Genomic DNA, 13,667 nt, shown 5'->3' with positions numbered 1-13,667 from the left:
GGTAGGTTTAGGTATATGTAAGGCAGGAGGAGTTGGATCTGGATCCGACTCCTCCCCGTGGATTTCATGTTCTGCACTGGACAGTGAACTGACTAGGATGCCGATTAAGACACACCAAGTGCTGGTCGTATTAACAGAGCAATTTATGCTAGCTAATCATCACTAAACAGAGGTATATCGCACATGCTGGAACGCCTACTTACCAAGCTGCTTATTTTAAACAAGTCTTTATTAAAGGATGCTGGTCTGTTGATAAAGAATGAATAAAGGTCAACTCTTGAAAACAAAAACCCCACTGAAAATACAAAATACATTATGGCATGATTAAACATTGGCTGTTGAAGAGGTCTTGAGGAACAACTCAACCAGACCTGCTTTACTTCTTGGCAAAAAACAAAATAAGTAACAACCTTCTAAAAACACAAATTGATATTTCATGTTTAACTTTGCCTGAGACTGAATTCATTGCAATACACGTATTTCACCAACATCCAGAGAAAATCCACTTAAAACCTAATAAATTAACACAAGGCACTTGACACTGACAGTCTCGATATTGTGAAAGAGCACAGATTCATATGATATGAGACAGTGGCTATATTGTGTATATAGGGAACAGATAAACAGAAGAAGTCATCATTTGACAATGGTGCTCAATCCTGTTCCTAAAGTTCGACCTACCAGCAAGGGGTAGTAAAAGGCAAAACCAAAGTAAAAGGCAACTGAGCACTCAATAAATGATATCCCAAAAATTGCATAGAAAATATATATGGTGATGTATATACATCATGTAGAACTAAAGCAATTGGTCACCTATGATCGGACTAGTTTGATCCCCTGCCCCGTGTCCAGTATGCTGGGAGGGAACCAAGAGAGTTTCAGTCTCCTGACGCAGCGCAAACACACACTACACAGCCACAGGAGGTTGAGTCCGCAGCACCAGTTGGCTACAGCCACAAGTGGGTACGTGGTCTTGGGGAAGTGTGTTTTCCAGTGCTTGGCCACATCGCTCCCGGTGGGCAGGTGGAGGGCGTAGTCACTCCAGGGTTTGGACACGCCATATATTGCCGAGATGACCCGACCCCTCTCTGACCACTGCACGCCACTGTCAGGATCGCAGTTATATTTCACCCACTCAGAGGTGAAGTCTCCCAGACGGGGGGCTTCTTGGGCTTCGGCATCCTGGACAGGGCTCATCTTGGCTCCCTGTACCGCAACATACATCCCTTCCACCTTCTGCACCGCCTTCACCCACGGCGCTGAATTCTCAGTGTCCAGGACCAGGATGAGGCGGGAGGAGAGGCCACTGTTCCTTTCTCTCCACATATCAAGGATCTGCTGCAGACGCAAGTAATCGCCACCTGCAGGCAAGAAAGCATGTCAATCAGTCGCAAGAAGGTCTCAAGTGCATCTTAAAGTCTTGTCCTGTGCAGAATAAGCTGGACCAAACCTTTTGCTATTTAAAGGTCTGCCAACTCAAGACAAGTTCAAACAACACAAATATCCAATAAAGTAAAATGACACCAGTTTGCATTCACTGAAGAAATTTTCATTCACAAATACATAAAGTGTTGACACAGACGTGACAGGCTGTTGCCGCAGGGGAAACGGAGAGAGACGGTGCAAGCAACACGGTAAAGGTATAAAAAGAGAGTTTGCAATGCTGCGGCGGGGAAGACTGTGAATAACACTCGGCAACTACCTCGTTCAGAAACCGAATGAGGATTCCTGGCTGCCTGATCAAACATTATGACAGAGGCTGTGACATCCCATATCGCTCGTGAGGATTAATACCTCACCGAGTTACAGGACGCACACACAGGCAGGAAGATAGATAAAGCATGGTGGAGCGGTGGAGCCAAGATATACATTTACAGTTCAGAGAGCTTTCAGAGCGATAAATTGCTAAATTCTAGTTAAAATAAAAGCATTCGTTTCTTGATCTCTTTTACAAAGACCTGAAACAGCTATACTGATTTTACTGAAATAACTCCCGATTGGTGCATGATATAAAGAAATGAATTCTTCATCAATACTTCGACATGCTACAATTCATAACCTCAACTCTCAGTTCATTTAGATCAATTCCGCCCTATCAATTGCTATCCAGCTCTTACCTGCCAAAGTCCAGTCTCCGCTGGGAAGCGTGTGGCCGCTGTAGTATAGGATGTAAGTGTCGTGCCGCGGGCCTTCGGCGGTGCAGAGCTCCAGAAAGGAGCGCAGTTTGCCCTGCAGGGTGTCCAGGCTTAGACTGGTGGTGTAATCACATCCGAAGGTCTGGATGAGGTGGTGGGAGAAGAGTCGCTGCACAGCATTCAGAGTAGCTGTGGAGTGCAATTCCTGGACTTGCCCTGGAGGCAACAGCAATGGCTGGCCATCCGCACTGCAAAGAAGTCAAGAAAAAAAGAGAGAGGATAAAGCGATGGATGAAACGGGGAAGAGAGTTCTGAATTGCTAACTGGGTCGACTTGACCTTCTGAGTGTACACTAACCCAGGTACAAAAAACGAAGAGACATAAGCACAATGGAGAGAAAATGCAAAAAGGCCTTGAAAATAAGCAGTGCAAAGCAGTGTAAGATGGAGAAGAGGGTTCAAAGAAAAGGAGAAAGGCCTTAGTAAGGATGACATTAATCTGCTGGAAAATGCGAGCAAGTAATTCAACATCACATTGCAGGGTCAAACTAACTCCTTCTGCCTTTCTAAAAGAGCACGACAAGACTTCACGACAAGACTTCCTGCTGTACATATCACCCAGAACAGCACTCGCTAATAACAAGTCGACAATTAACAATTAAAATGATTATAACCCCCTGTAGCCTTGCTTCACAAAGATTGTGATTATAAAACCAAGACCAAGCATTTGTGGTGGCAGTGTTTCCCAGTATTTCCCATAGGTAGACATCCTTGCTGAAGACTGAAATGGCAAGTCTAAGGCACAGTGACCCATGAAAACTACCTAGGCAGGTGCTGAGCTATTCAAGTGGAAATGACCGCTTCTCTGAGCTTGCTTGTCAGGACTCTATCCTTCTCTGTCTCTCTCAATCTTTTAGCTTTCATGTTTGCGTTTTCTTCTCTTTACTACTTTAGATCTTGTTTTTTTATGCTCAACCCATCCCTGGCTCAGTGCCCCTCATTCCTAAACACAACACCAATTTAAGCACCAAAAATAATAACATGACTAAAGGCAAACATTTTGCTGAAATATCTTTCCACTTGAATTCCACACAAAGTTTATTAGCTACAAGGCTTTTATTAGAACAGATAAGCGAGATTTTCATTAAAAAGGACTGATTAATTGTTCGCGGTTTTTATAAACTATTAAAATGCTTTCTGGGTGAACTATCTGAATATTTGGATGATGGCCAGAGCTCATTCCCTATAAATGTGAGAAGAAACAGAACCACGGCATCCTGAGAATTTCTCTCTCCCTCGTCATTGTAAAAACATGATCTGTACCCATCAGATGGAAGATTACACCTAGCTACATTCCCCTCATGTGCCTGCTCCACGCATAGCCTTTTCACCAAGAGTGCTGGAATACTGAGCGTGAAGAGGCTGTGGAGCTGCATCCTAATCGACATGATAATCAGCGACCTGACTGACGGCCTGCCCTGGACGCCACCCTTACCCTCTCTCAGTATGCATGGCACAGGCTTCTCCCAGCGGAACCAGCAACAGAACAAGTTTATTAAAGGCTATGCCTTTATTTAATGCCAGCATGTGTTTATAGTGATCCAATCCAGGGTGGTTTCTACACATCTCTCTATTTTCTGGACACTTAGCAAAGATGCATGTTCAAGGTGATAAAGAGTAGGGCAGCAGACTATTTCCCTTGATGTTGTAATTATGAATATTAATCATCTTTCTGATTTATCTACACACCCAAAGCTATTTTTGTAATGACTTTATCATCATTGTTGTGACATCATGACCAAAAACTCAGTGCGACCGGCCTGATTCAAATATCAAAACAGCAATGTGAACTGTGCTGGTAAACAAAGGTTAGCCAATCATAATTTAGGTAATTTACATATACTATAAAAGTCATAAATGTACCGTAGCAAAAACTGTATAATTTTGAGGGTCATAGAAAGGATGAAAAGAGTTCACGTAAAACTGTTTTCGTGCAAGAAACATTGACAAATATCAGGATAAAAAATAGGTGGGTACAGACATAGATATGTATAGGTAGTGCCACATTAGGTGGGTACAGACATAGATATGTATAGGTAGATGCCACATTAGGTGGGTACAGACATAGATATGTATAGGTAGATGCCACATTAGGTGGGTACAGACATAGATATGTATAGGTAGATGCCACATTAGGTGGTTACAGACATAGATATGTATAGGTAGATGCCACATTAGGTGGTTACAGACATAGATATGTATAGGTAGATGCCACATTCCATCCCTCCAGACACGTCGCCCGCCTGCCATCTTGCAATCTTGTATCTTTAACTCAATATTACATGTTTTTACTATGGTACTTTTAATGTTTTTACTTTTACTATGGTAACTTTTTAATGTCGTGTCAGCTAACGCCTTCATCTTCTTGTATTTTGTTTAGCAAAAGCATCTGCTGAAGTCTATTTCATATATAGATATTCATAGATGCGTCTAATTACGGTTTCAACTTGCTTTTGAATGTTCACGGACCGCTCCAATATGGCGGACGGCCATTATGTATAGCGGCCCATTGAAAGGGCCACTAATGAGGCATCTATATCTATGGGTACATATAATCAGCTTATAATATGGATTGAAACAAAAAGAAGAAACAATACGTAATTAATTAATGTATGTAATAAATTCACAGGCATAAATAATAGCACTTCTCTGAATTGATTTCATTTCTCTGAATTGCCGCTAATATTGTTCCTGTGTGATATACTGCACATATTTCTCACTTGTATGTCACTTTGCATAAAAGATTCTGTTAAATGAATAAATGCAAATAAAAAATATGATTCCTCAGAAAACCAGTTCTTCAGGTATTAATGTCAGTTATATAAACCATCAATAAGCTGCTTTCTGGAAGGTTATGGATCTCGGTCAATGCACAGGTGAACAACATGCAAGTTAGAATATGCCTTTGTATGCCATATATCCATTGAATGATTTTACCTGCTGTAGTAAGTGGGAATTACCACCGCATACCCAACGCAGGTGCCTCCCAAGCAGCTGCCCAGTTCATGGAAGAGTCCATGAGCCAGAGACTCCAGTGGCAGTACCACTAAAAACACACTCATGAAGAGTCCAGAAGTGACCTGCGGAGATGAACCCTCAGTGATCAACAGTTATGAAGTGAATTCAAAGGGAAGGACAGTTGTACATGCAAACAAACACAGTCTAACTTCAGTCTAAGTCTTCAGTGAGTATATGCTAGTATTCAGTTCCAGACACAGCCGTTGTTCTCAGACCTGTTCCTTTGAATTAAAGGATAATTCCGGTATTTAGCACTTTGAGTCTATTTTCTAGTTTGTTTTGGATGAAATTTTGACGATGGGTTCTGTCTCGACTTTTTGACTCTTCTAGAACCGCCTCTGACCGCTTCAGAGTGGATGTCTATGGGCATGCTCAAACATGTCCTTAAAACAACCCTTAACGTTCGTTTTCAAAACTGTGCAACTCACCGAGTGGTTAGTGGTGTTGTAGTTGATGTTCCAAAACAAGTAGCGTAGCGAAATACAGTTTCTGTAGTGTTTTTATTTGGCATTTTGTAAAATCGCATGATTTCTGTTGGAGGACTCAGTGCTCGTTGATATTACTGCGCTACCGGATACCGAAAGGGGTCTGTTTACATTTGTTTGTAGTCTTTTCGCTCGGTTCTCCGTCTCTCAGAAGGCTAGCGTGTGAGCATAGACATACACTAGACGTCACCTTGGGGTTCTAAGCATGCGTCAAAACTGCCGCCATCTTGGAACAGGGGTCTTGTCATAGGAAGTAGCTAGGTAACGCTGCTATCTCTGCCTTTACTTCTAATTAATTGATGGTGGCGGGCTTTTGTGATGTGTATGATGTTCACATGAATGAAATCTGAACTAGGAAGAATGTTAAAAAAAAAAAAAAAAATCTGGAATCAATGATAAATAGTACATGTCTGACCGTAGGAACAAACCAAAAAAAACGAGAAAATTGCATTCATGATGATTTATGGTGATTTTATTTCCGTTAGACCTTTGTCTAGATTGACGCTGATGCATTAAAGTGGAGGGGCTCCCCTGTTCCAAGATGGCGGCTCTATTGACGCATTTGTTCTAATGAACTGCCGTAGCCAAGGCGACATCTAGTGTATATATCTATGGCGTGTGAGCTGAGCAACTGCGGCAAAGTGGTTTTCGCCATCAAGTGGCCGGGAGTGTGCTAACGCTTCAGACTCAAATATCGAGCGGAAGTTTATACGCGGTTGTGAGGTATCTGAAAAAATAGTTCCACTATAGCAAATAACACGGAATGAAATCATACGTTGCGCTGATATATTTGTTTTTAATCATCAACGAACACCACCAACCACTCAGTGAGTTGCACAGTTTTGAAAACGAACGTTAAGGGTTGTTTTAAGGACATGTTTGTGCATGCCCATAGACAGCCATTCTCAAGCGGTCAGAGGCGGTGTCCACCACTCTAGTTTATCCAAAACAAACTAGAAAATAGACTAAAAGTGCTAAATACCAGAATTATCCTTTAAGTGTACAATGGCCTGAATGTCATCTGATGATCTGACTCACCAGCATAATGCTTTTGTTGGTAAAAATCACATTCATTAAAGAAATGAAACACTGCATTTGCTTCACATGCTGGATAATAAAGTGCTTCTAATGACTCATTGCAGAATTCATATCTTAACATTAAACCTCAAGTGGATTACTATAAAGTTTAGATTAGGCACTTGTGCCCAAGGACTGATAGCTGGTTTATCGAGTTGTCCCCATTTAACATTACATATGAGACTATTTTTCTAAATATCTTCTTTTGTGTTCCACAGGTTTGGAACAAAGTGAGGCTGAGTAAACGATGCCATAATTTTTCATTTTGGGATGAAAGAATAGTAATAGTATCAAAATGCAGAATGATTCATTGGAGTTGGATGTTAATGTCAAGTATAAACAGAATTCTTGATATCTAGATAGATGAGATTGATTCTATTAATCAACATGCTTTACCTGCCATGAAACAGCCCCTAGTATGACAGTGGACATCAGGCAGAAGAGCACCAGCCGTTCGGAGATGAGGCAGAAATGACGCATGCCCCTGGAGGCCATGATCCTGTCCAAATTGAGCGTTTGTGAGCGCTGGGTCGCCCACAACTTCTGACACTCGCTCAGCTTGGTGTGGAAGCACCATAGTGTTACAAGGAACACCATGTGGCACAGGATCCACAAGAGGCCAAAGACGCAGAAGCCAGGGATGACCAGGTACCAGGCTTTCATGTTACCCAGCTTCAGGGCACAGAGCACAAAGAACGCCAGCTCAACGAATGCCAGCGGAAACAGAGAAAATATCCTCCACAGGCGGCCAGCCGAGAGAAACTGCTTGCAGCGTTCTGTCGCCGACAAGCTGCTGAAGTAGACGTCTAGAAGGGGCTCGCATATAAGCCGTCCCAGGAAGCAGCTGAGCACGAATGGGTTTGTTTGGATCTCCAAGGACTGAAAGAAGGTAATGGCGGTGATTACAGCAAAGGAGGCAAGATTAGGGAGAGCCAAGGGCGACTTCATGCGAAGGTCCACAATAAGGGCCATTAAAGCAAAAGTCAGAGCAATCATGGCTAGTGATTTGTGGAAAACCAAGCTGATGCTTGCTACACCAAATCCCAGGAGCTCTAGGAGCTCAGGTGAGGTCAGAACGACTGGTTTATACTTAGCACTACCGCACAGACGTTCTGTTAGGGCCCAGAGCGACCGAACAGATACGCTAGAGAGCAACAGGTAGTTTGTGACCTGTTCCTTTATGTCTTTCTCCAGAGAGGGGAAGTTCAAGAAGCACAGGAGACCCTGCAAGAAGCCGAACCACAGGTGGAAGAGACATAAACTGGCCGACTCCATTGAAAAGTAGTAGTAGAGGATACAAGCTATAGCTGAAACGAACAAACCCAGGATGAAAATGACCAGAATCATGGATTCTGAGGTCTGCTCCCATCGTACGTACATTCCCAAGCACACAGCGACCAGCAGGTTGAAGCTGGAGAGATACCCCAGGCAGCGGAGAGAGGACCACATGTCCACACCCTTGTCCGATTCCTCTTGGCCTGACATTTTCGAGTATGATCGCAGAGGATTAGGCCTCACTCCTTCAACACTAGGAAAGATAATGTTGAGGCATTCCACTGAAATCAATAATAGGGGGAAAAAAGAGTTACTAAAGTCAGTGATGCAATTCTAATGTAATCAAAAACACATCCATATAATCGACACGTTTCGACCATGCATGTCATCTCAAAATTACATTATCATCTTAAAAAGGCATCCCTGATAAATTAAGAAAAAATAAGATACTTCTCATTTTGAATCTAATCAAACAATGGTATGGTGTATATATATATATATCTCAAGTCCAATTTCATACAGAATATAGTTATTATACGGTATACTGTATGTAAACAGAACATTCTATAAATCCTAAACCAGAGAAATATTCACTGTGAATGGAGTAAAAAGGTGTGACAACTAGCCCCGTTTCATCTTAATACTTGTATACATAGGCTACACAAAAAGAGATGTACAGTAGAGATGAGATGTTTTGCACACACGATGGTCATTCGATTTCCTGATAACGATGTACGTATACATAACAGACATAAGATGACAGATCCTGTTTAATATATTACGAGTGCCAAGGTTCAAGATTAATAGATGTCAGACGTGAAAATGCCACATAATCAGCCTAGACCAGACCAGACACTCTTAACTTTAACACTGTAACGTTAAATACTTTGAAAGCATTAAAATACAGCGATTACATTTTAAAAAGATAAGTATTTACGACTGGCTTTTGTAATTCAGTTAATCGTTGTTCGAAAGTAAAACATATAAGCAGAATTATTCTTACATTTCTTTATAGCAAAGAGTTTTTAGTTTCCCGATAGCCATGGTGCTTCCGGACTCCAAACTACGGCGGCTCAGAAGGGTCAAAGGCAAAGTGTAAAATCTGCCAAGAAATTCTTTTCTTTCAGGTTCTGTCACATACTGTTGATGTAGTCGTTTTTTTTATTTTTTTTTATCGGAGATATACAGTTATGACGAAACATTTAAAAGGCTTTCTGTTTATAATAAAGAAAAAAATATCCTGTGCTATGATGTGTTGCATATTTTCATTTTTCAATGTGCAAAAATAAAGCTATACAAACCTACAGTCTATTTACTAAGCAAATATAATTTTATAAATATAAATTATAATTACATAACGTTGTGTTTGTATCTGTTGGCTGAGTTGTGAAGAAATACAGACTACCCGAGAGAAGAAAAAAAAGGTAAAACCCCTACGGTGGCCGAGACAGCTCAACACGCTGCAACTGAAGCAAACACATGCAAATAGAAAAAAACGCGTGCAAATAGAAAAAAACATCTTGCATCAGTTTCACAACATATGTGTGCTCCAAATGCAGAAACGCGCTTTGTTTTTTTTATTTGCATGTGTTTTTTTCTATTTGCACACCTTTTTTTCTATTTGCACACGTTTTTTTTTCTATTTGCATGCGTTTTTTTCTATTTGTATGTGTGTTCTTCTGTTGCAGCGTGTTGAGCTCTCTCGGCCACCGTATTAAACAACTATTCACTATTCACGAGCAAACGACTCTTGTGACTCTTGTTCTGAAAATCTGTGATATCAATAAAATATTTGTTCGTTTTATGTAATGATTCTTAAAAATGAACAGATTCTTGAAGTCATTCAAAGCACTCACATATTCACCCTGTTTGAATTAATGTACTAGGTAACCTACATGGTAAAAGTAAAGGTACCATACTTTTACCATGTAGGTTACTTAGTTCATTAAACTTAAATCCCTATAATTAATGACGAGTTAAAAATACACTTTTGCAAACAGTTTTTTTTAATGCTATTGTATTATTAAATCAAATTTAATACAAAAAATCATAGGCTGTTATTCCTTAAACAGCTTGAAATTAGAAATAGTTTTTGTAATGTTGATTTAAAAAAATATTCACCATTTATTTGAATACATGTTTGCTGTTTCTTATTATTCTAACCCTGTGTAGTTAAACAATATCATAATATTTTAATAAACAGTTTGGTGGATGTGTCTAAATCTACAGCTGCATCCGTTGCTCATTAAACCATTGGCAGCAATAGAGATGAACTTGTTTCCATGACTGCCTGCACATGTGGGATTGTAGTCTGAGACATGTATAAATGTGTGCGACAAGATGGATGAAGAAAGGATGAAACAGAGAGAAAAAAAAACGTGCACGGTCTCAGAGTGCATTAAGGGGTCATACCCTTTTATAAATACATTCAATTAGTCCACATTCACCTTTTTTTGAATGAAATATTGAGGTCATTCTTCATAAAATAGGCCATGTAATTCTGAAGGAACAAGATAAGTGCGACAAAGGGAATGTGGGCTTTTTTTAATTAGCACTGACATTTGAACGTATAATTGAGAGATCTGAACCGTTCAACGTGTTTGAATGATTCCTCAGTCACTCAAACACACAAATAAGCAGGCACATATTAATCTTTGTAGCTAATGGTCTAAAAGATGTTAAACATCTTAAAGATGTTGAATTAATGCAGGAGTCCATGAATGTGCTGCTTTCTGGACTTTCTGTGGGCTACATGACTCCATCCACCTCTTCCTCCTCCGCATAGGAAAATAAGAGAGAGAAAAACCTATGAATTATGCACACCTGTATACCTCCGTGCCACCTGGCAACCTGCATGTAGCATCGCATTAAAAAGTGGCATATAAAATATAAATACCATTCTTCCGTTCAACACCATGACATGCAATAAGAGCAGCAAGCATTTTCAGTCAGGCTTGGACTTGATGTGAATGTTGAGTAAATTTTTTTCCAGACAGGACAATTGCACTAATTAATTTTGTTTCTTGCTCGGCCATGCAGACATGTCAGTCAAATACTGCCACACTGAGAGAAAAAAGAGTTTTTTTTTTTTTCAGGCATTTGGTGTAGTGCCTAAACATCTGAGCTGGCCTGTTTGGTGCCCCAAAGAGGGTTCTTGACTTGCTTAACCAGCTTCACCAGATCATTTTGCTAGTGTAAAGTTGAAAACTGTTTGTTTTGGTTTCATTGTACCAACACAATTTTTGTACTTTCTATTATTTATTTTAAAAAAAATACATAAAAATGGAATTTACACATAACCTTATTATATGTTTTATGGACATTCTTACATCATTGACCTAAATATGACTTTGTTTCCAGATGTGCTGTTGCACTCCGACTCCTGGAAGTTGCATAAAGATAGACAATGCATGGATTGAGACATGTTATTTTGGTCAGTGCCTGCCATTTTGTGTGCAATATGCTTAGACGGTCGGTCAGTGAATGGACTGTGTGGATGTTTTGTCGGTTTACCGTCTGAAACTAGACCATAGCCAACATAATTTACGTTTCCTGGTATTGGGGTCAGATTCACCAAACTCCATCCTACCATTCTCCTTCCTTCTCATGTGCACGACCACCTTTATCTGACAAGCACAGCATCAGCAGCACAAGCGATTTGTTCACAACAAATCTCATTCCCACAGAAATCAATATGATGTACTGAGTCTCATAAAGAGGCTGTTTGGAAAGGCAGCCACATCACAGCCTAAATCAAGAAGCATGTCAGGCTTCAAATGAAATTGGGGAAAGAGACAGATGGGGATAAAGACAGGGATGGGGAATAAAGAGTCAAATATTAGTGATGTATTTAAATGTATCATATGGCATAGTGGCGTGTTGTACTAAGGCAAAGGATGCTGATTAATGCCTATTGAAAGCCAAAGATACATCTCACAATGCCCCAAAATTCGTCCATCTCAATAGAACAAAGAGAGTATTTCATCTCAACAATGTCTTGTCAGTGTCTGAGGATAAACGTTGCAGGTGAAAGTTTTGTTTTCCCCGTCTTTATCAGGAATTGTGTTGATGGCATGGCAGTTTTGGCAATGTATGAAAGCGCCATATGTCTTCGATAAATGATTCAAGTGCTTCAGTTAGCATGTTACGGTGTGTCATTTGAGACAGTGTGCCTCATTCTGGTGTATTACATTTGAGCATTTCATTTAGCATGAATTAATCATGTCACCCGGCAAATTTTCCCTGACAGAACCGAAAAGGAAACTCCACTTGAAGTAATGAACAAAATGCCATTTCTGGTGCAGCCTACATGAGCTAAATATACACTTGGCTTGTCTTTGGCTCCTTTACATTTTGCACATCGTGTTCTCTCAATAAAAGAGAGAAAGACAATCTTGCAACGGTTGATCTTAAACATTAAGACGTTTCCTTTCATGATGGTGATCTCAAATATCACCTTCATGTATAGCTAAAATGGCTTTTTAATATTCTGACCTGTTCAGTGCTGCTGAGCTGCAGAAATGACGCCAGGATCCATTAATTGAGGAGACTGCGAGGAAATTGCAATTCAACATTAATTTGTTTGTTGAAGCTAAAGCTACACGACGGGACTGTGGGCTGACCATAATACGGCCATCACGGTCAATCGAGAAAATTATTAACATACTAACATAAGGAGGCATTAAGTCACCATATCCATGATCAAATAAATGAAATATTGATGAGATCTTCTGGTGAGAATATATTACAGTCATACAATAAAGTCATCTGCAGGATGGGATGAAATGTCCCGTACGGGGACGTTTATGTGAACTGACTGGTGATCTTCCGCTTGATTAAGATTCAGAGGTTACATGCATGCATCTCTCTGTCTGAGCCATTACGTTCACCAATCAAAGATGGAAAAGTAAATGAAATCGATCCCTTGGGATGAATCCTGAGAGACAGTTGTTCCTCTTGGCTCTAAATGGGAATCGTCAGATCAGTTAAGCTGAGTGAGCAGTTTGGCGTGTGATTTTCCAGCCCGGGCGCTCGACTGTGCATTGGACAGATGGAGTGTAAGAGGGTGGCCGGGTCACAGATGCCCCTCGATGTCCTGTCAATGACTGTGACAAAGGTTTCAGGGTCAACCGATCCTCTCAATCAGATAGTCTTCTGTTGCTCTACAGACTAGAGATACAGTAAAGATAAAATCCTGCATAATTTCTTCTTGAGTTAAAGTGCCCTATTACGCTAGTCTCCTCCTTAGTCTCCTACAATATGTTTACATGCATCTAGTGTCCAAAAAACAATCATTTGAATATTATATAAATTGCAGCATCACCTTTTTTCTCACAGTGTCAGGAATGGTTCAATGGTACTCTGCTCTGATTGGTCAAATGGCCCCATCTGATGTGATTGGTCTAATTTGTTATAAACCTACGTTCGTACAAGAAGATTTACTGACAAGACGTTTCAGGCAGTTCAGAATCGGATCTTTTTTTGGGGAGACAATAACTCCATTTATCGTCCACTTCGATCTTTGAAACCTTGCAGACATTTTACATTCACAAACAGCTATTTTACATACATGAAGAGTAATATCCGAAAAAGCATAATAGGGTCACTTTAAACTTTGC

General features: G+C 40.4%; 1 protein-coding gene across 1 annotated transcript; it reads right to left on the bottom strand.

Annotated features, from left to right (window-relative positions):
* Nucleotides 1-211: 211 nt before the first annotated feature.
* On the bottom strand, nt 212-9,140 carry tmem168a (transmembrane protein 168a). The gene is made up of 6 exons (XM_056245264.1): nt 9,053-9,140; nt 7,171-8,330; nt 5,132-5,274; nt 2,118-2,383; nt 814-1,361; nt 212-665 (listed from the first exon to the last, which is right to left on the bottom strand). The coding sequence occupies exons 2-5, from the start codon at nt 8,257-8,259 to the stop codon at nt 814-816; spliced, it is 2,046 nt and encodes a 681-aa protein (XP_056101239.1). The 5' UTR covers nt 8,260-8,330; nt 9,053-9,140; the 3' UTR covers nt 212-665.
* Nucleotides 9,141-13,667: the final 4,527 nt, after the last annotated feature.

This window comes from Rhinichthys klamathensis, unplaced genomic scaffold, assembly GCF_029890125.1.
Source record: "Rhinichthys klamathensis goyatoka isolate OS25496 unplaced genomic scaffold, OSU_Roscu_1.1 h1tg000029l_1, whole genome shotgun sequence".
Lineage (NCBI taxonomy): Eukaryota > Metazoa > Chordata > Actinopteri > Cypriniformes > Leuciscidae > Rhinichthys > Rhinichthys klamathensis.
This window is presented reverse-complemented; position numbering and strand designations above follow the sequence as displayed.

What these genes read in the sequence shown, in the direction of transcription:
- tmem168a (XM_056245264.1), bottom strand. Translation starts at nt 8,259, where the DNA reads ATGTCAGGCCAAGAGGAATCGGACAAGGGTGTGGACATGTGGTCCTCT. An exon ending in TAGGGGCTGTTTCATGGCAG is followed by an intron (nt 5,275 to 7,170) that starts GTAAAGCATGTT and finishes TCATCTCCGCAG; the next exon opens with GTCACTTCTGGACTCTTCAT. An exon ending in CGGAGACTGGACTTTGGCAG is followed by an intron (nt 1,362 to 2,117) that starts GTAAGAGCTGGA and finishes TCTTGCCTGCAG; the next exon opens with GTGGCGATTACTTGCGTCTG.